This window comes from Orcinus orca, chromosome 5 (assembly GCF_937001465.1).
Source record: "Orcinus orca chromosome 5, mOrcOrc1.1, whole genome shotgun sequence".
Lineage (NCBI taxonomy): Eukaryota > Metazoa > Chordata > Mammalia > Artiodactyla > Delphinidae > Orcinus > Orcinus orca.
The window spans coordinates 9,367,000-9,394,078 of record NC_064563.1 but is presented as its reverse complement, the minus strand read 5'-3'; the positions used below and the strand labels follow the sequence as shown (position 1 = coordinate 9,394,078).

Genomic DNA, 27,079 nt, shown 5'->3' with positions numbered 1-27,079 from the left:
TTTTATATTTTGAAGAAAGGGCTTTGTTTGGCATTATTTAACTTCATTTGTTTGTTTTTTTTTTTTTCTTAATCGGTTTCCTAATAGAAAATAAAATTTTCTATTTATGCTTACTGAAGACTTTACTAAAAGTAGCAGGTCAGGATGAAAACTATGGGCATGAGATGGACTGTTCAGGGCAGTTCTGACTTTATTTTTAAAGTTGCTGGTTAAAAATGATTCCTGCTAAATAATAAAACAATAGATTTGGCTACAAACAATTGCCCTCATTTGATGTGCTTTAATAAAAACTAATAGGTTCCAAGTTTATTTCACTCATTTGCTTAACAAATACTTATTGAGCACCTACTATGTGCCAGGCACCATTCCAGAGGTTGTGACTAAATTAATGAACAAAACAAACCACTGTCCCTTAGAGTGTTCATTCCAGTGACAGAGTATAGGTAATCTAATTTTTAAGAAAGTAAACAGATTATGTGAAAGACCATTTGTCTAAACGACTACTTCTATTAGACAAGAACTCCAGAGAACTGGGGCATATTTTAGTATTATTTCAGATGTATTCGTAGAGAATCAATTGTGGATAAAATACCAAACACGTTTTGTTATTATTGCCTTTGAGATTTTCTGGTTTCTCCCTCATTCATTTTACTTTTGATGAATCCTGCCCTCCTGTCTTAATTAAAAATCATTCTTTTTCTAAATGAAACTCATTTACTGAATTCTAAGAGACAGTGCACCTGAAAAGAAATAGCACCACTCACCACTGAAGTTCACACAGCTGAAAAATGGAATTTGCAAAACTTACTGGTGATTTTGCTAATACCAAATTATGATAAAGAGTATACTAAACTTGCTTTGAATTTATTCGTCTTAATGAGCTTTTATCTTTGTTTATTGGAAATTTAAAAATTTGTTGATCTAGATTCTTTCTACTTCATCAAAATTACTATTTGTCTTTAATCAAGTTATTTTTATTAAGCCATTCAAATGCATGGTTAAATACATTTTAAGATGTTTCCGAATAGGTATTCATGCATATGCTACAAAATTCAAACACTAAAAAGAGAATATGATGAAAATCAGTCTCCTTTCCTTTTTTGTTCTCAGCCACGCAGGTGCCCTCCCTCATTCGTTTACTGTGACTAGGTTCTTCTAGATCTTTCCAGTGATATTCTAAAGGAGCTTCTCAGACTTTACAATGTGCATATGAATCTTGTTAAAATACAGATTCTTATTTAGGGGGTGTGTGCTGAGGCTTGAGATTCTCCATTTCTAAGAAGTTCCCAGTGAGGCTGCTAGCTTCACTGGCGAGGTGGTGAAGCACATTAGTTTATATCTGTCTCCGTGTTTACTTGTTTATTGGCCTTAAGAGAGCAAGATGTACTCATACATATACACAACTTTCTGCTTTCTACTATGACTTCAGCCCTAGGGTTCCGGCTTTGAGCTTTGCTTTGTTACAAAGTTTTCTTCTAATCTTTGCCTGAAGTGATCATTTATGCAGTATGTTAGAAATCAAACCATAAATGATGAACGTTAGCAATATAACCATTTGAAGCATGCTACTAGGTGATGTGTAAATTGTAATGACTAGGAGAATCCCTCTTTGCAAATTTGCCATCTGCTTTTTAAAGTAAGGTTAGAATAAGTCCTCAATTCCAAGCAGCCTCTAAATTTTAGCAGAGAGCATACTGAGGACTTTAGCTTGCAGCCAGTACCATTAATCTAATACAGATGCCATCATACTTGGAAATGATACAATTAAGCTCCCCGAAAGCAATATAAAGTGCAAAGATCATTTAAATATTTTAAAGTCATATGCATTCATATTCTCTGTACCTGGATAAAGTAGTCTCAAGAGATGGCGGTGATCGATATCACAAGAGGTACAGATGTTGTCTTTGTTGGACCTGTATGTAAGTGTAATTCAGACAGCTTGGGAGCAACCCATAAAAGAAAATTAAAATTTCATGCTTGTTTCTTCCCCTCTACAAGAAAATGGAGGCCTATAAGATTCAAGTTTGCCCATCTGTGTGGTATGCGAGTCTGTTCACATGAGTACTTGCTAACGCAACACAAGATTTGGTTTTAAAAGAGAACCTGTATCAGGGGCACTTTTCAGAAATAAAGATTTGGACCATCAAAGTCTCAGTTTCTGTGTCTTTGGCAGAAGGAGCCAGGGGTACAGGTTTCTCTTTGATGCCCAGTTAGTATCTCTCAGTGATGCTCAGTTAGTATCTCTTAGTATCTCTCCGTGTGTCTTTTGGTGTCACTGGTTCGGGGTCTCCATGTGGAGGATTCTTAGACCGGGTGCTGAGCTGGTTGTCTTAAAGGACCAAGGTTGAGGGGGAGAGTGATCTGGATCTGTCCAATCTCTTAAGCATACACCATTCTACCACCAGTCGTGAATCTCAAACTTAGGTGATGTAGGCGTGTACTGAACAGTATGCAGAGTCATAGAAAACAAACAGCATATCCTCCTGAATTTTCAATTGAATTAAAAATATGGCAGGTCCATATTAAAACATAATAAAAAAAACACTCAAACAAGCATAAATGCAAAATTCTGTTGGATTTTTAAGTTAACCTGAGATTTCAAACCAATATCTATCGAGCTTAGATCAGGGCCTCTAGGCTCCTTGGAAAGCACATTTAGTGGCTTCGGCCACTAAATACCCTTCTACCTAGTAGAAGGGCATTTCAATGGGGAAATTTTAGGAATACTGAAGAGGTCAGAATCCAGATCGTTTGAATTGCAACTACATTTCTTTGTCTCCTGAGGGACTCTGGAGTGGGCCTATGCAAAATATTTTGGAGCCAAGAAAGTTGTTGTCATGTTTTTGAAATATTGACTTTCTGGAGGAAATGAGGAAGTGTCCTAGAGGTTGTTGAGAGATCCAGACCGGCTTAGGAGATGTCATCAATGAACTTCTAATAAATGATCTCTATAGAGAAAAATCTGTGCCTTTGAGATCTTTGTAGACTGAAGGGGTAAAAATATTTTTCTAGAATTAACCCATTTCTGCTGGAAGTAGAGAACAAGTCACTTCTTTACAGAAAGGATGCATGACGTAGTAAACATTGTTCGTCACATAGACTGGATTTTAATCCCTCCCTTCAAACCTTGGACTGGACACTAAAGTTCTCCAGGTCTTAGTGTTCTCATCTGAAAAATGGGCTGAGGATGAAAGGAGCTAGTAGTGGATCAGTGTTTGCGTTCTCCTCTTTTTTTTCCTTCTATATTTTTCCTTTCCAACTCCCATTCCCTTTGTGCCTGGCAGTCGACAATGAATAGTACATCTCCATTTGAATGGGAAAGTGGTACCCTACAGTAGGGACTCAGAGCAAATGGCCTGGGTCTCCACCAACCCTGAGATTCCCTCTGGTGATCCATGAAAGCTTTTGGCTAAGGAGCCATTTAGATAAATAATCAACTACTCAGAATGTAAACACATTTAAATCTTACTGTTTACCGGCACTTCGAAACTAAATTTACACAAAAAGATGACCTAGAAACAAGGAGGAAAAAGCTGTGTGGCATTTAGATGCATATCACATATGCATAATTGATTCTTTAAAAGGTTAGGGCTTCCCTGGTGGCGCAGTGGTTGAGAGTCCGCCTGCCGTCGCAGGGGACACGGGTTTGTGCCCCGGTCTGGGAGGATCCCCCATGCCGCGGGGCGACTGGGCCCGTGAGCCATGGCCGCTGAGCCTGCACGTCCGAAGCCTGTGCTCTGCAACGGGAGAGGCCACAACGGTGAGAGGCCCGCGTACCGCAAAAAAAAAAAAAAAATTTAAAAGGTTAAGTACCCTTGACATATGTATGGTTCGTGATATACCCCTGATGGGTTCATAATCATTACGACAGTGGCTTTGTTTTCCATAATTCTAAAGTAAATGTCACATTTCTTCTTTGGAGATTCCAGGACTGGTATTCAGAAAAGCATATGTTTCTAAGTAGATAGCTGGGAAGAGGAGCTACTCTTTTCCAAACAGAAGGACTATTCACGTAGCTAGTACACTAAGCTTTATGAGAAGCCGACTGCCACTAAATTCTCTCGAATTGAAATGCAATTACATATCAAGGACAGGACAAGTGCTACCTATAAACAGAAAAGCTCAAATACATGACTTTTTTTTTTTTCTGTTTTGCTTTGTTTTTGCAGGGTATTTGCAGGAAGAATTCAGTACCCCAAACACACTATAATCCTTAATTGAAATGCACATATCAGGCAATTTGGTGAATCCTTTAGCGGCTTTTTTCAGAAGCTTATTGTAGCTGTGAAGGACTGGTCTTTTCTTATGTCCATAAACAATTATAAAGATGCTAAGGAAATTAATAAAAGAAGCAAGTCACTAAAAAGTATGTAGAATGAACTACCATAATATATGCCATAAAAATCAGAAAAAATAGGCAACATGAGGATACATATGTAAGTGGTAAAAACTGTGTAAATGGGAATGATTATTACAAAAATTCAAGTTATGGTTTTCTTCTTTGGGGAAGGAGGGAAATACGATTTGTGTGGTGCTCACAGGGGTTTTCACCATCCACGGGTGTTTACTGTTGTTTTTAAATACTGTTATTAAACCTTTTTTCAGGTGTGTTATATTTTCTAATTTTTGAAAGTGGAAAAGGCAAAATAACAAAACACAGTGAAGAGAAAGCACAAATTAAGTTGGTTAAAAAAAAGAAAAAGACAATGTAATATGGTAATCATAATAAAAGTAAATATATCAGTCTCAGGTTGGTGGATGTATCTTCATGTCGTACTTTAAAAAAAATTAAATGCATGCTATGTGCAAGACACAGCTATAAAATACAAGTCCCTGCAAGGGTCAAAAGTAGAAAGACAGATAAAAACTAACAAAAGAAAACTATTGTGGCTGTTTAAATGATGGGAAACTGGACTTTTGGACAAAATGTAATGTTATGTATTTTCTCTGTCTCTAATTCCTATTTCTCCATTCACACTCTGAGCCTGGGCCATCCAGGCATCTGCTCCAACCCTCCAGGTCTTTTGATAATTATCTCCACCCATTTTTGTCTTATTCCTAGCTAGTCATTTTAAAAGCCCTGGATCTTCAGTTTCTCAACTCTGGGAGTAGTTATCTGTGTACCACTGATTTGGTACTTACGATATGCTGTATTTTAATGTTACAGATATTCATGCATTTCTTTAATTATGTTGTAACATCCTAAAGCTAGAGATTATACTTTATTCATCTTTTTACACCCCCCTGTCACCTCACTCTAGGAACTACCATATGGTAGAACCATGTCACATGGCATATAGTAGAGTCAATAAACATGTCAGCAGTCGACTGAAAAATGGCTTCTGAAAAAACATTAAAAGCTCTTTCAGGACATTTGAGTACTTTGCCAATGTTCTGCATTTGCATTAGCTCTCAGCCTAAATTTTAGAATGGAAGGAGGAAGAGAAACTAATGGTAAAAGAGTTATCCAGAACTGTGCAGAGTTGGTAAGACCAAGACCAATAGGAGGGTGCCCCCCTCTGGACCTAGCTGGGAACTCCCATAGGTTCAAGGCTGATCTTTAAGGGCAGGGACTGCATCTAATACACTTTTCTGCCTCTCTGCACCTGGAACAAAGTCCATCCATCGTACACCATCAATAGATGCTTCTTCAAAGTGTGAGAGAATTAAACATTAGTCTTGGATAATTTAATTCACTCCCATGGCCTCAAAACAATGTGCCACTGAAGCCTTCCCAGTATGGATTTTAAGCTCTGACTGTTCTGCAGAGGGATAGGGTGACTGGGCAAGGAGATAGGTGAGCCCGGCCCAGGCAGGATGCAGATGTTAGCACTTGGATTTTTACTCTGGGCTTAGGAGGTAATTGGAGCAAACCTGAGTAGAGTGGGTTTGTTCTGCCAGCTGATGGGGTTCTATGGAAACATGCAACAGATGTTTAAAAAGAGATGGGAAAGCCCATGGAACAGATCATCAGTGCCTGTCCTGCTGGCCACCAAGAAGTAGCTGGGATTCCTCTTTTCTCATGGCATACAAGATATGATGTCTGCTGCAAACCTCTTTTAAAATCCTAGTTTTTTTCTTGTTTCTTTTTTTTTTTTGCGGTACGCGGGCCTCTCACTGTTGTGGCCTCTCCCGTTGCGGAGCACAGGCTCCGGATGCGCAGGCTCAGCGGCCATGGCTCACGGGCCCAGCCGCTCCGCAGCATGTGGGATCTTCCCGGACCGGGGCACGAACCCGCGTCCCCTGCATCATCAGGCGGACTCTCAACCACTGCGCCACCAGGGAAGCCCTAAAATCCTAGTTTTTTAATAAGTAATACATAAAGCATATGATATAAAATTCAAAGGATGTAGTAAGAATATGGCAAAAATAAGTATTTCTGTCACCTCTGCCCATAGTTGCTCTCTCTGAAGACATCTGCAGTTACCAGTTAACCCACTTGGTTTTAGGTATACCTAAACACTTCCTGTTTGGGGATACACGTACATGTCTATATGGGTTTATATATTTTCTGACAAATAGTTCATCTAATAACATACTACACCGAATCATGATTTTTTTTCATTTAACAATTTATGCCACAGTTCTTTCCATTTTTCGTTTTCTTTTTATTATCTTTAAAATCCCAGCCTCTAATACCGTCTGATACACTGACTCTGTTCAACTTTAGTTTCGTGAGCGAATGAATGAGTGATTTCATAATAGTCTCTAATTCATTCTGAACCTGAAAGTCACCCACCAACGCATTTTATACATGTCTTGTCTTACACCCCATTTCTAATATGCATGTTTTTGCCTGTAAACACCGCTCTAAGTTAATCTCAAAAAATTTGAACCTCCCTTGAATGTTGTCTTTCAGGCTCTCCTCCAGAAGTTATCTCTAAGCGCTTAACAACTGTGTCCTGTTTTTTATTGCCCTACATTCTTATTTGTCAATATAGTAGCCATAAGATGTGAATAATACTCTTAATAATAATTTTTATTGAGTACTTATTTGTGCCAGACATCATGCTAAGCATTTCTCACGAATCTCTACAACACATCTATGAAGTAAGGAACAATATCACCCTCTCTGTACACCTGTCAGTGCCCTCCCAGGATCTCCTTGACTCAGCCTTAAGTTGCTGTGCAGACCATTTCCTTATATACGGTGGCTTCTAGCATCGTGCTGCCCAAGTGACCTCCGGAGAATGTGTTCAGCCCAAGTGGGCAGGCCAAAGTGCTAACATATTGACAACCCCAAAGTGTCCTAACCAATGAGGTATAGACACTCATGGAGGTGGATAAATACCCTGGCTTTCTCTTCTCTTTGGGAAAAGTTTGAGCTGTGTTCTGCCCAGTCATTTCTTCTGTGTGTCCCTGTGTGATTGATCCTCAGTTGCTCATATCTGTAAACCCCTTTCTGTCTCACCCTTTATTACCTTTCCTCCCTGCCCACTTCCTTACTTCCTAGAATCACCTGCCAAATAAACTGCTTACAGTCAAATCCTTGCCTTACGGTCTGCTTTTAGGGAAACCAAACATAGGGAAACTGAGGTTCAGAATATGTGAGTAATTTGTTCAAGGTCATCTGTACATCAAGTGGCAGATTCAAGCTATGAACCAGAAGCCACACTCAGAAGCACCATTCCTTACTGTTAGGTAGATGGTAAGTGCCTCAAAGCAGGCCAAGGAATACTCTCTTCCCTCCATGGTGTGTTTCAAAATGCAAACCAATGTTGGAGCTTAATACATACTTCTGCTGGGCAATGCCGTTCTATGTTTTGGGGTGTCTCTTTTCCACCCCAGACCATCAGGACTTGCATTTTTGGTAATGTTGGCTAAACATATGTGCTTATGATTTGTTACTGAAAGTGCGATTTACAAAGAATTTCTCATGCTTGTTTACTTGCTGTCTTCTCCTTGTTGGTCTACAGATAGCAACTTCATCCTCGCCAACGCCCAGGTGGCTAAGGGTTTCCCCATAGTCTACTGTTCGGATGGCTTCTGTGAGCTTGCTGGATTTGCCCGGACAGAAGTCATGCAGAAGAGTTGTAGCTGCAAATTCTTATTCGGGGTTGAGACCAACGAGCAACTGATGCTTCAGATAGAAAAGTCCTTGGAGGAAAAAGCAGAATTCAAAGGAGAAATTATGTTCTACAAGAAGAACGGTGAGTTGGCTTTTTCTGATGGGTGCTCCTTGGACAGTTGTGAAAGGTCACCCACCTTCTTTTAACTCCCATTGCCGTAATTGCTCCATAACTCCCACTAAGGCTTAATGGTATTTTACATAAATACAGTCTGTTACTGAAGTTCCACAAATAACTTGGATGATGGCCTTGTTTTAGCCATTAACAGCATAAACTACCTGAAAATTTAGCATTAGAATTACAATTATTCAATGTCAATATATTAACTGAGGTAATATATGTTAAAATAAAGTGTATTATGTTGTGGTCATGCTTAAGATATATATCAGATATGATGGTTGTTAATATATTAACAGATTCAGAGATAGTTAACTATTCAGAGATAGTTTTCCATCTTTAAGAACCACATCTCAGCCTCAGTCATTAGGGACAGAGATCCAAGTGTTTGACAGCAGAAAAAGAAGTTAATTTAAAGGACATGAGCATAGGCATTTTCTCTTCCAGTTTCCTGTTCACAGAGCCTTTCTCACTATTCTTAAATTCTAGAGACAAAATAAGAGACACACGGTGTCTCAGGGTGGGAGTACATTTTCCTGGACTCAACACTGCCACTGGGCAATACTATTTTCTTGTGGCTATGGTTTTGACTCTCTTGTAAATGAAAAAGTATCTAGGGATGGGTATAGTTTCCACAGTGCTTGGTTCCTACATGGGAATAGATATCATTATCCTGTAAGCCGTGGTAGAGGGGGTGAATCCAAGAGGCATTATATTGGAGAAATGCTAGATCAAAAATGAGAACAAACCATCATTTTCCAGTTTCTAGAATTCTGTCTCTTTTTTTAACACTTTTCCTTCGAGTAACATAGCCCCCTGAGTTTTATTTAGCTGGGCACATGGCCGCCTAGCTAAAGAATATATTCCCCAGCCTTCTTTGCAGTCAGCTGGGGCATGTGTCTAAGTTCTGGCCAATGATATATAAGAGTGAATGATTTATGCAACTTCTGGGTGAAATCCCTAAAAAACGAAATTGTTTGACCTCTAATTTCTCTTCTTCTCCTTTCCCGTGGTGTTGTGGACTGAATTACATCCCTTCAAATTTCATATATCAAAGCCCTAACCCCCAGTGTAACTGTGTGTAGGGATAGGGCCTTTTAAGGTTAAATGAGGTCATAAGGATGGAGCCTTAATCCAATATGACTGGTGTCCTTATATGAAGAGGAAGAGACACCAGGGATATGTGTACATAGAGGAAAGGTCGTGTGAAGACATAGCGAGAAGGTAGCTGTGTATGAGCCAAGGAGAGAAGCCTCACCTTGATCTTGGACATCCAGCCTCTAGAACTGTGGGAAAATAAATTCCTGTTGTTTAAGCCACCCAGTCTGTGGTATTTTGTTATGACAACCCTAGTAAACTCATACATACGAGTCAGAATGTTAAGGCAAGGCTGGAAAGCCAGCTTCAACCATTTGTCAAGGTCGACAGCATAGAGTAATACAGAGCAACAATAGGTAAGGAGCCTGGGTGTGGTTTTAGGTCCACCTTTCCCATCCTAGACAAAGACACATCCAGTTCTATCTTGTTTGAATCACTCTATTTCTAGGTGTTTTTGTTACAACATTTAAATTGTACTCTAATTCAAGGTTTCACAACCTTGCCACTATTAACATCTGGGGCCAATAATTCTTTGTTGTGGGGGCTTTCCTGTGCATTGTGGACAATTAACAGCATCTCTGGCCTCTTTAATACTTAGTACTGGGGTCATTTTTAGGAGGAGGTATCGGAGCGTGAACATGGGAACTTCATCCTCTTTTAAAAGTTATTTGTCTTTGGAGGACAGTCCTTGATTGTGTGAATTTTGGATGCATGGTAGTCAGGAAGTATTGGCAAGCACCCCTCTGGGAGGAATAGGATTTCCAGTTCTTTGGCACCAGGAACACAGTTCAGACCATTATGTCCTTCCCAGTGTCAATAGATAAGGCCTACATTGCAAATGCGATAAAATAAAAGGATTCTAGCTCTATCTAATTTTACCACAATCACTGAAAAGGGGGCCTGAGATAAAAGAAAATGGAGTTGGTCACTGAGAATGCAAACTGGTAGGGAGTGATAAAACCGCCATCTGGTGAACAAAGGGAAAAGGAGAGGCTTTGTCTGAAATATCCGCTGACTGCAGACTTGTCCTTCTTAAGATAGGTGCCTTGTACAGGTCTCTCCAAATCCATTTGTGTTTCTTCCTTTTTAAGCCTTCTCACAATATCCAAATGTGGCACCTCTGAGAAAGGTTAAGGCCAAGGAGGAGAATTTAGGTGGCAAGGCCAAAGGGTGGAGACTTTGGAGGTCAGAAAAGTAGAAATATAAAGCACAGGATGGGAGTAAACCCCTAAAAGAGTTTCCCGAGCCTAGTTTTTTATAAAGATGCCTACAACCTTGGACCCCTTTGGATGGAAATCATTAAAGGCACCAAGAAAGAATAAGGTTTTTAAAAATTAGGTAATAAATAAGAAGACAACTAGCTTCACAGATAAGCAAAATACTCAAACTTTTCTTTGGCTAAAGTACAGAGAGTAATATTTTATATTTTTATGTGCAGGAGTTAACATTTCTTATTTCTTGTCCTCCCTTTAAATTGCCCAGATTCTACCTATACATCAGAAATAGACCATTACGATGTCTTTTCAAAAAGCAGTCCCCTCCACTTCTGCTGATATACAAAAGGCATTAACCACGGCTATTCTAGACAAACAAATGTATGGGTACCTGAACCAAGGGTAACCATTTTATAAATTTGGTGTTTATCCTCATTGTTTTTTTTTTTAATATCAGCAATACTTTACTTATAGAGTGGTTCCCTCCTTTTTTACATGCAGCATACTTTGCACACTATTCTATAGTTGCAGAGCCATATCTTTTACAACTGTGTATACCTTTTAGAACAACATATGCTGGATGACAATCACTCATTCTTTTGTACAGTATTACATCATATGGATCAATCATAGTATTACATCAGGTGGATCCACCCTAGTCACTTACAGTATTACATCAGGTGGATTCATTATAGTATTACATAGTCAGTTAAATAAACCTCTACTGATGGACACTTGTGTTCCCTCTAAAATGTGATCACTCATTTGCATAGTATTACATCATATGATTCAGTTCAACGACTCCCCTACTGATGGACATTTGTGTTCCCTCTAGAATGTTATCTGTTTTCTTTGCTCTTTCTGTCTCTGTCTCTCTCTCTCTTTTATGTACTACTGTTGTTATTTAGAAAGTTTTGTGTTTTTTCGAAAAGTTATCTTTTATGTGGTATGTTTATACTGTACAGTCCCACTTTTTAAAGATTTTTGTCTTCATTTTCTATCATAAGCAATGTTATAGTTACCCAGGAACCACTTCTCCCTCCTTTCTCTCCCCACAAGCTAATTTAAAGTAATGTCCTTTTAGTACCAGTTAATATCTATAAGATAATCAGTGTGCATGGTCTGCTTTCCTTATTATCGCTCTATGTTCCTCTCTCACCTCTTTCATAGTTATATTTACATTGTCAGCTCAAATAACAATTGCGTGTATTTTGTCACTCTTATCCTCCTTTATTTAATCTTGTTGCTACAGTGAAATAATGATCACCTTATATTCTGTCCTAAAGCTTCTCCAATAATTTCTTCATTGTCAGAAGCTTGTTTTCTGAGCCATCTTAGGAAGAGCTCATGGAAACTGTTTCCCTGAGCCCCTGCATTTTAATAACAGTATGACTGTGACCTTTGTACTTGTAGATCAATTCGGGTGAAAATTAAACCTTTGGTTTATATCTTCTTCACTTTACTATCTCAGTTATGTTATTCTTTTGTGTCCTGGCATAGAGTATTATTTTACCCTAAAAGTGCCACTAATTAAGTGAGTTGGTGTTTTGTCCTGGATGTTCAATGAATTTATTTGATTTTATTATTTCATTTCATTTTTTCATTTTATTATAATCTAATAGTTTTACTGGAATATATCTTGGCATAGGCCGAGGTCAGCAAACTCTTTCTGTAAAGGGCCAGAGAGTAAATATTATACATTCTGCAGGCCATACAGCGTATGTTGCAAGTACCCATCTATGTCACCATAGTGTGAAAACAACCCAAGAAAATATGTAAATGAATGGGTGCTACTGTCTTCCAATAAATATTTTATTTGCAAAAACAGGAGGTGGCCTAGATTTGACCTACAGGCCAGTTTACTGATACCTGGTTTAGAATTTTTTGGATCAGATTTTTCCTCTGTTATGTGATGTGCCCTGTAGTATTTATGTTTAAGACCCTTTTACTTGGGGAAATTTTTCTTGAATTTTAATTATCATTAATCTGTTTTCTCACTTTGATTTTCCTCTTTACAGTCACTTATTACATGTGTGTTGGATCTTCTTTGCCTTCCTCTGTACCTATCATTTTCTTCCTCTTTTTCATTTATTTTATTTTTTGTTTTCAATTTTTCACCATGTGCAATTTATTTCCTTTCCTTTCCTTTTGTGGTATCTATTCACACTTGTATTTCTTCTCTTTAAGTCTTCAGTTCTTTATCTTTCACTTATATCCTCTCCTGAGCTCAGTTAGGTCATATTATTTATATCACTCTTTTGACTTGTATCTTAGTTCAGACTGCCATCACAAACTATAGACTGGGTGGCTTAAACAACAGAAATTAATTTTCTTACATTTCTGAAAGCTAGAAGCCCCAAATCAAGGTGCTGGAATGGTTGGTTTCTTTTTAAGCCTCTCACCTTGTCTTATAGATGGCTGTCTTTTCTCTGTGTCTTCATGTGGTCTTCCCTTTGTGTGTCTTTGTCCTAATCTCATCTTCTTATGACACCAGTCATATTAGATTAGGGCTCACCCAAATGACTTCTTTTTAAGTAATTACATCTTTAAACACTCCCATCTCCAAATACAGTCACATTCTGAGGTAATGGGGATTGGGACTTCAACATATGAAATTTTGAGGGCATACAGTTCATCCCATAACTCCTAGTCATACTGTTTCTGAGCTTTTATAAATCAATGTAGGTTATGTATGTAGTTATTTCAAAGTTTGTAAATTTTCTTAATTACTTTTTACTTATTTTGAAATATTTGGGTTTTGTGTGCTTATGGAATATTTTGGATGTGTTTTTACTTTCTGTATCTGTATTCAGATAATTTTTCTCTTTATCTTCTCTTTCATCTTTTTCTATTGTCATGTTTGAATTTTTTTCTCAACTTTAAGAATATTGAAAATAGAGGTGTGCTAGGAAAACTTTCCTAAACCTATGTCTCCTTTTGCCATTCCCAAAAAGTTTTCTTTTTTTTTTTTTAATGCTTTCCCCATATAGCTTACAATTTTGGTTTCTTTCTGAGTTAGGTCTCCTCTCCTAGTGAGGACCTGTTTCACACTAGTATTAGAAATGTTTCCTTTCTTTACCCTGATTTTCCTGCTCTGACCAAGTAGGGCTCTGGTTTGAGCAGTTTCTCCTGGGTATAGTTCTATACCTCAGTGAGTTCTATACATCCAGGGAAGAATTTCTGCTGGGTTTTCTGAGAACATTGGAGGTTCAGGCAACCCCAACACCATCCTACCTTTCTGTAGCCCATTCTCACTCACCTGCAAATTGGAGACTGGGAAGCTCTGTGTTAGTTTTAATCATTTTCAGATCTGTGTGTGGAATCCTCTACTTTCAGAGGATTTCTTCTTTGGGGAGTAGACACTTGTTGACAAATTATGAGGTCCCAAGCTCTAGGGCTATTAAAAACTTTCTTTCTTTTTTTTTTTTAATCAAGCTGCTGCTCCTGCAGGGGTCTAGCTTCTTAGTTGGTATTGCTCATCATTCTGTATTCTCAGGTTTATGGGGACACACTGTCATATAGTTTGGTTGATAATGTAGTTTTTGGATTTCTGATTTTGCTATCTTAGTTACTTTAATTTTGTGAAAGGATTGGGCATATTTCAAAACCAAAGTTTTCATGGCCACCGCTGTATTTTAAATAATCCCTTTAGGCAAGGTATAATTGCTTTGGGGATATAAGTACAATTTTTTATCATCTCCTTCTCCTTTCTTTCTGTCTAAATTTCCATTTGCATGGTTGGGATGTGAGGATCTTATACTAACTCATGGCATAGTGTAGAAAGGGTCCCCCTAACTCCTTGTGTGTTCACTGCTTCATGCCTGACCCATGTGTCTGATGCTCCCCTTATTGGCGTTTGCAGCTGCATTCTGTGTCTGGTGATGCTCCCTACATGACTTCACTTCTGCTTAGCGCTTGAAACCACTATAGATCTCTCTTCATTTTTGCCTGTCTTTCATCATGCCACTGATCAAGGCATTCATTATTGTTCTCTATCCTCTGTATTGCTAGCCTTGGGAGGATAATGGATACCTTAGGTGAGCATTCCCATCCTTCACACATGGAAGCAAAGGGAGACTCTGAGTACACTCGAGCATCCTTTATGCTATCACGTTTCCTCAAAAGTGGGCAGCCACCTTCATGCTGATAAAGAGGTAGTCTGACAAGCAGGTTCTCTCAAGTGTCCCAAAGAGAAGGTAAAATGTCTCTTCTGCCTTCAATATTTCAAAAAAAGCTATCAAAACACTACTGGGTGTAAGGTAGGGTACAAGGATATATTGTACAACATGGGGAATACAGCCAGTATTTTGTAATAACTCTAAATGGAAAGTAACCTTTAAAATGTATTAAAAAACATAAAATTTTAAAAAGGAAGAAATAAAAAAATAATTGATAAGAAAAATACACACACACAGCTTTTCCCTGCTTCAAATCTGTGAAACCTCATAGAGAGGAGATTATTTCTGGCCTCCCCTACTTTCTCACAATCCCTCGAGCTGAGAATGGACAAGCTGGGATGTCATGTCATATTTGTCTTCTTCCTAACTCTGGCTTCTTGGCTTAAATGTTAGCGGTAGAAAATTGTATCGTCTCTGTGTCATGGAAGACCATCATGGTTGAATCTACAAATCCCAACCTTAATACGTTTATCTTAGCATATCTTCTCTGCAGAACGCTTATCTTTCAAGCCTATTTTTATATTAAATAGATTCAACAAGAAGAGAAATGCTGCAAGAGAACAAAGATTTAAGAAGAAAATTAAAATGATATAGTTAATTTTGCAAAAATATTATCCTGATATATTAGTTTGCTAGGGCTATCAAAACAAATTACCACAAAATGAGTGGCTTAAACAACAGAAGTTTATTGTATCACTATTCTGAAGTCTCGAAGTTGGATATCAAGGTATCAGTTGGGTTGGTTTCTTTTGAGGGCTGACAGGAGAAGTTTGTTCCATCCCTCTCCCCTAGCTTCTGGCACTCTTCGGTATTCTTTACCTTGTAGAAGCATCAACCTGATCTCTGCTTTCATCTTCACATACTATTCTCCCTGCATGTGTGTCTGTGTCCAAATTTCCCCATTTTATAAGGACACCAGTCATATTGGTTTAGTGCCCACCCTAATGACCTTATCTTAGCTTACCTCTGTAAAGACTGTATCTCCAAATAAGATTACATTCTGAGGTATTGTGGGTTAGGACTCTAACTTACTCTTTTGGGGGAACAAAATTAAACCCATAACACCTGGTTACATTTACATTAAACAGATTAGAATTTAAGTCACTTCTCCAAGATCATAAATAAAGAAACCAGGATATATAAAAATCCTCTGACTCTAAGGTCCTTGCCCTTAAACCACTGGTTGTCTGTGGGAGTGGGAATGGTACCACCTCCTAGGAGCATTCTGCCAGTATCTGGGGGTGTTTGACTCAAAATTGGGGGTTCTTTTGCTATTTAATGGGCAGGAATCAGGGATGCTAGATATACTGTAATGCATGGGGTGGTCTTGCAATTGAAGAATTGTCCACTGCTTAACTTGACTTTCTTTCTTTCATTCTTTTCTTTTTTCTCTTCTTTTCTTTTCTTCTTTCTCTTTCTTTTCTTTTCTTTCCCCTTCCTTCCTTTCTTCCTTCCTTCCTTCCTTTCTTTTCTTTCTTTCTTTCTCTTTCTTTCTTTCTTTCTTTCTTTCTTTCTTTCTTTCTTTCTTTCTTTCTTTCTTTCTTTCTCTTTTCTTTCTCTCTCTTTCTCTTTCCTTCTTTCCTCCTTCCTTCCTTTTCTCTATCTCTCCTTTCTTCCTGAGCTTTATTGAGGTATAACTGATATACAAAATGTTTCAAACATTTAATGTGTATATTGTGATGAGTTTGGACATATGCATACAGCCATGATACCATCATCACAATCAAGGTACTAAGCATATCCATCACCTCTAAAAATTTCTTGTGTTCTTTTGTGTTTTTTTGTTTGTTTTTTGTGGTAAGAACACTTAACATGAGATCTATCCTCTTAACATTATGCTAAGTGAAATAAGCCAATTACAGAAGGACAAATACTGCATGATTCCCCTTATATTAGGTATCTCAAATGGTCAAATTCATACATGCAGAGAATAGAATGGCAGTTGCCAGGGGTTGAGAGGAGCAGAAAATGTAAAATTGTTGCTCAGTAGATATAAAGTTTCAGTTATGCAAGATGGGTAAGTTGTAGAGGTCTGTACAGAGTAGTACCTGTAGTTCACAGTACAGTATTATGCAGTGCATGACTTTCTAATGCCCCACCAGGCTTTCCAGGAAGTAAAACACTGGTTTCCAATGACCTTAACTTGGAACTTAACACACAGTGTTTTTTTGGGAAGACTTTAATTTCCTACTGAATTTCCAAGAATAAAACCATAGTGTAGTGAGAGAAGATTGAACTTTATCTCATTGAGAACTTCACCATTTAAGAAAATCTTGTCACTGTCTCCCAGTACTTGTCACAGATATGCACATCTGCCCAGGTTCTGCACTTGGAGCTACTGCATTTACAGTGATTTTGTATATTGGTCCAATTATCCAACTGCTTCCTAACATCTTCTGTTGTCGTCTGTCATACCTGAGCATTTCATGTTGTGATCCATATTATTTTACCAGAGACAACCTCACTTTTATTTCTGTTATATTACTGTTAATAATATAGAATGTCTGAAAACTTTTCTGAAAATAATGTGCATTATAGGCAGGCAAGTTTTATTATTTAGATTTTTCAGTTCTAAATAGAAAAGAGGGAAATACAAGAGTTTGTTACAGAAGGGAATCTTGAGTCTGATAGGGTGGTGGAAAAGTCTCTTAACTCACAGACTCAATCATTCCCATGTCACTTTCAAGATTTTTTATTTATGTCCATGTACCTACTGAACTATTGCTTGCTTAACGTTTTTCTTTAAGTTGACTCTTTTATTTTTACTCTAATTGCAAGCAAAGAAAACTAAATCACCACTCTCAATAGAAAACGGGGATCACTAGCTCAAACAGAAGGTAAACATAAATAAATATACAATGAAAATACCATTATTAAACTTTTAACATTAATAAAAAGTATACATGATATCTAAGTAATAATAAATCTAATTGATTATATTCTGCCAAGCAGCACATATGTTATTTTATTTAATTTTTGTAATAACACTTCAAAATAAATATGAATTATCTCACATTTACAGGTGAAGAAAGTGTGATGCAGAGAAATGATGTGAACACAGCCCTATGTGCTCACCTTGCAATTGCCCCGGCAGTTCTCCTTTGTTCATTTTCTTTACTCACTGATGCACTTCACATTTCTTCTTTTAATTTTCTCATGACATGGTAGAATGTCTAGAAATGTTAATGCCAAGGAGAGGGGAGTCCAAGATAGTGGCATAGGAAGATCCTAACCTCACCTCCTTCCATGGACACACCAAATCTATAGCTACATCTGGATCATTTCCCTTTGAAAAAGATCTGAAACCTAATTTGAAGATTTGAAAAATGCATGAGCTCATGCATTTGAAGTCCTTTGAAGAGTAAATGTCAGGGACATAATGTTAAATAAATAAAAAACTCTTCCTTCACGTGCATGTGGAATTTCACTCTGTTCCCCAAACAGGCCTCATATTGTCTTGCCTCTGGAAATTTGCACGTGGGGTTGTTCCCTTCAGGAAGCAACTTAAATGTCCTTTCTCTGGAATTTTCTTCCAGACAGCCAGGCTAAACACCTGACCCCCTTCTCCCTGTTCCAGCAGGACCTCATACAAACCTTTGTCGAATTGTTTTGCAGTTGTTTATGTGTGTGTGTCCTCAAATAGATAATTGGAGCAGTTGGTCCTATTCATGCTTTTATTTTCCTCAGTGCCTATCTCATGAGAAATGTTTAATAAACATGTGTTAAAGGAAAAAAAAAAGATCTGAAAGCTACATGAACTACTTCTTCACAACAAAGGTTAAAAGGACCACATCGAGATGGGTAGGAAAGGCAGAGACATGGTCTTAGCAAAATCCCCACCCTTGGCATGGTGACTCACAATAGGGGGGGATCTCACCAATCCAGCACTCCTTCTGGAGAAATGAGGGGTTGGTACCCCACATCAGACACCCCAACCCCTGGGAGCTACATCAGAGAGAGGAACCCCCAAAATACCTGGCTAAGAAAACCAACAGGTGGTGTCCAAGGGACCCAAAGTGCTATAAGAAACTGAGATTTCCTTTTTAAAGGACTCACATACAATCTCACACACCCCAAGACCCAGTGAACAAACAGCAGTTTGAAAAGCATCTAGACTATATGTGAAGGGGACTCACTTGCTAACCTAGAAGCCTCTGCTGAAGGGACAGGCAGCAGTTGAAACTCTCCCTGGAGACAGAGGTGCTGGCAGGTGCCGTTATTACACTCTCCACCTGCCCCAAGAGCACATCTCTTGCCACTTTTCCAGGCACAGTCCTGCCGCCTTGCTGAAGCCAGAGCATGTGGGTAGTTGCAGCACCCTGCTTCCTGGATGGGGCTGGTGAGCATGGATGGTCGGGGCATTCTCTCACTCCCAGCCTAAAGCCAGCACACACGCATAAGCAAGGCATTCTCCTGCTGCATTGCTAAAACCCACAGGTGTATGCAGTCCAGACATTTTCCCAGTGCCTTTCTGAAGCTGGTGACTGTGCCCTACTCCCTATGCTCTGCAGCTGCCTTGCTAAAGCCAGCACATGCACACAGTCCACACAGGGGACACCCCTTGATCCCCTGGCCCTGGTGGCCAAGGAGCTGAAGGTACTGTGTTCCACAGGACTGTAACAATTGGAAAGACAGTTATTGGTAGGCCACCACCCCCAGGGAACTGCACAGACAGCAAACTGAAACACAACCGATCTTTCTGTGAAAAACGCTTGTTTACTTGTCCTGGAGCTTCAGTCTGAGGGACGGGCTTCAGGTTTCCGCCACATCTAAGGTCTAAGGAGGTGCTCCCAGGGAGAGTAAGTGGGGCGACACCATCCCTTCACACTCCTTCAGCCTCACTAAAGCGTGATAAGACTTTACAGCAAGGAGCTTAAATACTCAGCTGTAGCCCTGATTTGTGTAACCATCACCCATGGGACACCTCCAGATCTGCTCTGGAGGCCAGGAGGGATTACAGTTGTGGCCTCACAAGTCTGTATATATTTGCCTACTGTAAGAGCTGCTGCCTGAGGGTCTGTCTTCCAGTCAGCCAAAAACTAGGCGCTAGATGAGATTCCTCCCTTTGGGACACTGACATGTCTCAGCATCATCTCAACAAAGGAGACATATCAAGAATAAGTCAGGTGATTTAGACCATCACAGAGCTTTGAAAGACAACCAAGAGCTAAGGCAAGTTTGAATAAGTTCATCTTCTGCACAAGGCCACTCCTTCAAGACTGGGATATGTAACTGTTCTGCCTAATGCATAGAAACAGAAACAGAGGGTCAGGCAGAATGAAGAAACAGAGAAGTATGTTTCAAACCAAAGAACAAGGCAAAACCTCAGAAAAAGACTTTAATTGTATGCAGATGAGTAATCTACCTGATAAAGAATTCAAAACAATGATCATAAAGATGCTCACAAACTCAGAAGAGTGGATGAACTGAGCAGAGAGAGAGAAAATACAAGAAAGCACCAACAGACGTCACAGAGCTGAAGAATACAATAACTGAACTGAAAAGTACACAAGAGGTTCAACAGCAGACTAGATGAAGCAGAAGAACAGATCAGCAAACTAGAAGACCAAATAATGGAACTCACCCATACAGAGCAGCAAAAGGAAAAAAAACACATGGAAAAAAAAAGAAGATAAGACACCTATGGGACAACATCAAGTAGAATAACATTCACATTATGGTGGTCCCAGAGAAGAGAGAGAGAAAAGAAAAACTATTTGGGGAAATAACAGCTGAAAACTTCCCTAACCTAGGAAAGGAAACTAACATCCAGGTCCAGGAAGCCAAGTCCCATAAAAGAGGAACCCAAAGAGATCCACACCAAAACACACTATAATTAAAATATCAAACATTACAGATAAAGAGAAAACCTTAAGCAGCAAGAAAAAACCAAATTGTTACATATAAGGAAACCCCATAAGACTATCAAGAGACATAGGATTCAGCTGGTCTAATGTGTTGTTTAAGGCCAATGCTTCCTTATCGATTTTCTTCTGAATGGTCTATACGGTGATGTAAGTGGGGCTGTTGAAGTCCCCTACTATTAGTTTATTGCTGTCTGTCCATTTCTCTCTTTAGGTCTCTTAATATTTGCTTTACATATTTTGGTGCTCCTCTGTAGGATGTATTTATATTTATAAATGCTATATCTTCATGCTGGATTCACCTCTTTATCATTATGCAGTGCCCTTCTTTGCCTTTTATGACAGTCTTTGCTTTAGTCCTTTTTGTCTTTTATGAATATAGCTACACAAGCTTTCTCTTTGTTTCCATTTCTATGGAATATCTTTTCCCATACCTTCACTTTCAATCTATATGTTGCCTTATTTCTGAAGTGAGTCTCTAGTGGGCAGCATATATTCTTAGTTCCATTACACTCAGTTATTCAGTGTGACTCTGCAGAAGATTTTTAGAATATTTGATTATGCCCTTTAGGCATTCTAGGACTGCAGCTCTATATAGGAGAAAAGGCAAAGCCTTGGGGTTGTAGAACGTCAGATTAAAATTGACATTTTAAATGTATAACATATGTGACTTGACCATTTGACTGTTAGGAGATGGGCTTGTAGCATTGCATATAGAATGGTTTCATGTAGGATCCAAATTTCAGAGCAAGGTGTGCTGTGCCCAGCCATAAGAGGAAAATGCTTTGTAATGGAAAGTGCAGTGTCTAAATGAGTGTCTTCTGTGAATATGGGGGTTCCCAACATGGGCATCATTTGTAGTAGCTTTAGATTTTCACCACATCTAGAGAACAATGAGCAAGTCAGCCAGCCAAGAATCTATTTCAACAGATCTAAGGAAACCAGGCTTGAGATTACAGAAAATAAAAGAAACTTTATCTTAGGCTTGAGTGAGCCCTGGGGAGGAAGGAAGATAATTCTGAGCAAAAAAAGGATCATTTCCCCACATAGCCCTGGACTGAGACGACTCCAGACCCAGAGAGAGGTGTTGCAAGAGCAAGGGCAATATTTTCCTAAAGATCTCCTCAGGGCTTCCCTGGTGGCGCAGTGGTTGGGAGTCCGCCTGCCGATGCAGGGGACACGGGTTCGTGTCCCGGTCCGGGAAGATCCCACATGCCGCGGAGCGGCTGGGCCCGTGAGCCATGGCCACTGAGCCTGCGCGTCCGGAGCCTGTGCTCCGCAACGGGAGAGGCCACGGCAGTGAGAGGCCCGCGTACCGAAAAAAAAAAAAAAAAAAAAATCTCCTCAGGCTGTTGAGGCTGTCAGAGCCGTAGACCCACGGACATGAGCTTAGCATGAGATTGTTACTGACCAGGGTTCTTGCCCTCCTCAATCAATAGTAATTGACGAGGCTAGACAAGAAATTCAGGAAAGGCTTTATTGGGGCCCCTGCTTCAGCAGGAGGGAGCAAGAACAAGCAACAGGTTCCCTTGCTCGCTTACCCGGGATGGGGGTGGGGGGGCGAGCTGGTTCCTTATATGGGGTGAGGGTAGGGGCAGGTCCAGGGGTGGGGCCAGAGGTGTGGCTTAGGTGGTTTGCCCACCTCTTTGGTGGTGCTGAGTGCAGGGGGCATGCACAGTACCCTGCTTTTGCTCCCGGCTCTTCAGAAGTAGCAATTGGGTTTTTTTGGTCTTTTTGTATCATGTTGTCCATCACTTGCCCCAACTGGGCATGTACACAGTTATTTTTAGTCCCTTATAGTTTCTTTGTATTTTGTGGCTGGAAGAGATGTTTGTCCAGGTGCAAGCACTGCAGCAAAGGGTCCCAGGTCCCAGCCTGTCTCAGGGTGGTGCCTTTGGCACAACGGAGGGCATCCAAGTGAGCCTGGAGGGCAACGCAGAACGCAGAGCGCTACATGCTTGGAAGCCAAGAAGACTAGCCTGTGGGGACATTTACACTGGATTCTAGAAGTATTTGTGAAGAGCCCTTTTGGAGACTTGGTTTACTGAAGAGCTGGTGAGGATGGGACCTTGGAAACTTTTTTCTGGGAAATGGGTGCAACCGTATTCTTACTTACAGGCTGGTAGAGTCAAGAAAGTTCATTTAGTGTTCCAGCTATCTACAGCTGTGGAAGAGCTACCTTAGAACTTAGTGGCTTAACATAGAAACTCTTATGCCTTACAATATTGTAGGTCAGGAATCCAAGCTGGGCTTGGGCTGAGTGATTCATCTTCCACGTGGAGTTAGCAGAGGTTGGTTGTGAGGTGGGGTTCAGATGGGAGATGCACTGCTTTGCAGGATCTCAGATGGCTTCACTCAGGTCTGGCATCTTGAAAGTCTGGGATCAGTTGGGACAGTGGACTGAGGTGTCTGCCATAGCCTCCTTAACCCCGGGGGCCCCAGGTAGTCTAGGCTTCCATGAAGCAGGCAGAAGCTGTGAGACCTTTTTTGACCCGTTTTAGGAAATCTTCTAGCATAACCTCTTCCATCCCACATCGGTACTGTGGATGGAGCAAACATAGGTCCACCCAGATTCATGACGGGGGCACCTAGACCCCAACTCTTGATAGGAAGTGTGCCCAAAATGTTTTTATTTTTAAAATTTGTTTTTAAAACTTTATTGGAGTACAGTTTATTGACAATGTTGTGTTAGAACAGTATGGAGGTTCCTTAAAAAACTAAAATAGAACTACCATAGGATCCAACAATCCCACTCCTGCACATATATGTGGAGAAAACCATAATTCGAAAAGATACGTGCACCCCAATGTTCATTGCAGCCATGTTTTTTAAATGCCACATCTAGATTTGTAGAAACACTTTTGGTGTGTGTGTGTGTCTAATAAGAGGACATTTAACTCTGAAATGCAGAATTTAAAAAATGCTTGCAAAATTCGCAGTCTTTATAATGTCTGAAGGGCCAGCAAGTACCCTACCGTGCTCCCTACAGCTAAGTTATTAGAGAACCATGGGTTGGGTTGTTCTTGCTACTCTCAGCCACCTTCTCCAGCCTGCTTCCTCTGGGACCTTACTTGAGACTTTGCCTGCTCTGAAATAGAAAGCATTTTATGATGCATTTATGATGATTCTCCAGTGAATCTGTTCAGTCTCGATAGAAGATTAGTGTTCTATATTTTCCTCCTGTGTCTTTTGCATTCCAAGGTGAAGCTCAGAAGTGCAAATACAGTTAAGGACTTCAAAGAAATAGTGGCCAAAGGGGAAGGGCTCAGAAAGAACTTGGCTGGGGCTGGCACGTGCCACTTGACTGAAAAGGCTGCCTTGCAATTTATCTTTTATCTCGCCTGGGTTGAGGCTTTGTACCTAGGCAGCTTTCCTGGTCTGCTTCGCATATATCTGAACAAGCTACTCTGAGAGAAAGCCTGTTCTTCTTCTACACCCATGGTTAAGTTTGCACTGTATAATCAATGAGGAGTTTTATGTCAGACCGTTTATTGAAGGGGCCTGTGCTCACCCCGGCTCTCCAGCCAGGATGATCAGAACAAAGCGAGGCAGACGTCTAACTAGGGCCTCATTTCATTCATCAGGAAGTGCTTAGCCGGGCCTGTCCTTCCACAACTGAGCGGTCACTGATACTCCCCAGCTAGCTAGATTCCTGCGGACCTTCACTTCCTGGAGGTCAGCCTTCCTGACTTAACACAGACAACGTCATCAAATAGTAACTGCTCCCATTTGCTGAGTGTTCACTGTGGGCCAGACTCTGTGCTCTGCTCTTTGCCTGCGTTGTTTCTCCCATTATTTCTCCCATCGACCCTTGGAGGCAGATCTTAGTAATACCCCCATCTCACAGTTAAAGAAACTGACTCACAGAGAAGTTAGGGGGAGGGTCAGAATCCAGGTGCTGGCAGTGACCCCTGTGCTCTTCAACACTAAGTCAGGCCACCAGGCATGGCCACCCCAGCTCCCCACCCAGGATGGCCTGGCACTCTCTCACCTGCCCTGGCCCCTGAGTGGGGATGGCTGGACTTCCCAGGTGCTAGAGGCACCTCTCAAGGGATAACTGGCAGACTGGGAAGGCAGGAATCCATTAAGTTGGTGGGGGGATAAATTAGGAGTTTGGGATTAATTTATACACATTACTATATATAAAATAGATAACCAACAAGGACGTACTATATAGCACAGGGAACTCTACTAAATATCCTATAATAATCTATAAGGGAAAACAATCTGAAAAAGGATATATATATAACTGAATCATTTTGCTGCACCCCTGAAACTAACACAACATTGTAAACAAACTATACTTCAAAAGAAGAAACAAAAAAAGTAAAAAAAAAAAAAAAGAATCCATTAAGTTACTCATTTTTGTACCTGTGGTTCTTCATTATTCCCATCTTTAGGAGCCAGAAATGAAATATAGCCACAGGCAATGTTTGAGACTCTTTGGAGTGAAACTCGTTGCCTTTGAAATAAGAGAAACTCATTACTTGAAAGGTTATCTCTCTTTCTGGGGTGGGAAGAAATGATACTGAACTTGCAGGAAGCCATGGTAAAGGTCTTCCCGCTACATTTCCTATGCCCGGGCCAAGGACTAGCTCTGAATAGCTAGTAGAAAGAGATCAGAAACTTGGGGTGGAATCTTAGCTGTCTCCACTCACTAAGTGTGTACTGTAGTTCAGCGACCTTGCTTGTCTGAGCAGCAGCTTGATCTTCTCTGAAGTAGAGCAGCAATGCCACCCTCAGGGATGTCTGATGAAGGACCAAATGAGATAACCATGGGTCAGCGTGCATTGTCAGGACAGGCTACGTAATTTGCAGTTGCAAAGTGAAAATGCAGACCCCTTTGTTAGAAAAAACTTACTAAAAATTTCAAGATGGCAACAGCAGGTCTTGAAACCAAAGCCTGGGGGCCCTTCTGAGTGTAGGGACTGTGGACTACACAAGTTGCATGCCTGTGAGGCCGGTTCTGAATATTATAGCCATTTAACGAGTACCCCTTCCTCCCCTGACATGTTCTCCCAACAAGAAGAACCCATCTCTCAGAATGCCAGACCTTCAGAACCTCCCAGTTAGATGCCTGAGTCCAATGCCTGCCCCTGGGGAGAACCTGAGCCCTGCCCTGTGGGCTGGTTTCCAGCCTCCCACACCCTTCCAGAAAGCCATGGACATCTCACCACCTAAAAGGAGAGCATATAACGATTTTATGATGTCTTTGCCAAGAGGCTCTATCTCTTTCAAGTTGTGTATGAATTACAAAATTAACAACAAAAATTGCACCATTCTAGACATGTTAAAAGTATACTTCCAACATGAATAATTATAAAATATTGACTGGTTACAAGTATAAAAAAATAGAGCTGTGCTCTATTTCTTAGTGACACTCATCAAATGTACACAATAACTGTTACCAGCAATTCAGACCTCCAGGAGTTCCACCTGGACCCTTTTGCCCTGATATAGATAGCCATCCCTCCTGCCACTGCCCTTGTTCAGATTCTCATGATTCTGCACCTGGGTTGCAGCAATTCCACTTCATCGGTACTAGTCACCCAATCTCCAATGGTGCCCTCTCAAATCCTTTCTTCTCACCGCTTCCAAAGTCATCTTCCTACAGTGCAAACCTGATCATATTACTATCCTTTGACCAAGGCTTCAGTGGTTCCTTATAGTGTCTCAGGATAGATGCAAATTCTTTAGGCTGCATATAAAGCTACTGATGAGCTTTCTCTGGTCTGTAGTCTATCTCTTCAAACTCATCCTTCCCCTTTTCCACTCTCCCCCTCCCTCACTCATCATTCCCATACAACACCCCGCTACCTCCCCACTCCCCCTTCAGCCTGATTCATTATTTAATGCTTTTTTTTTAAAACATGTTCCACGTTCTAAATTGTCTTGTGCCTTTGAACTTGATGTTCTCCCTGCCAGGATTGGTACTCCACCACCTCCCCCACTCACATTAAGCTAATAAAATCATCGAGACTCAGTTCAAGCCTGTCTCACCTGTGAGACCCTCACCAGCTGTGACATTCTGATCCTTCTGTTTCATATCATGCTTCCATTCTTTAGAGTAGGTCCCATCCTGCAATGAACTGAATGTTTTATTTCCTCTCAAATTCATATGTTGAAACCCTAATTCCATTTTGGTGGTATTTGGAGAGGTCTTTGCAAGGTAATAGGTCATGAGGGTGGAGCCCTCATGAATGAGATTAGTGCCCTTATAGGAAGAGGCCAGAGAGCTCGCCCGTTCTCTTTCCGCCATGTGAAGACACAACGAGAATTTGGCAGTCTGCAACCCGGAAGAGGGTCCTCACCAGAACCCAATGGTGCCAGTACCCTGAGCTCAGACATCCAGCCCACCCAGCCTCCATAGCTTTAAGAAAAAAAAAATTCTGTTGTTTATAAGCCACCCTGTCTTTGTACAGTGCTTTGTTATAGCAGCCAGAACTGACTGAGACACACCCTGTGTTATAACTTTCTCTTCACACATCTATCTCCCCCATGAGATTGTGCACAGTTGAGAGTGGCCCTTCTTTCTGATT

General features: G+C 40.3%; 1 protein-coding gene across 1 annotated transcript in view; it reads left to right on the top strand.

Annotated features, from left to right (window-relative positions):
• KCNH8 (potassium voltage-gated channel subfamily H member 8) overlaps positions 1-27,079 on the top strand; it is a 388,857-nt gene that overhangs the window by 119,979 nt on the left and 241,799 nt on the right. The window contains exon 2 of the mRNA XM_004271920.4: positions 7,917-8,150. Coding sequence (XP_004271968.1) covers positions 7,917-8,150 — 234 coding nt within the window. The remainder of the gene's footprint in view (positions 1-7,916; positions 8,151-27,079) is intronic.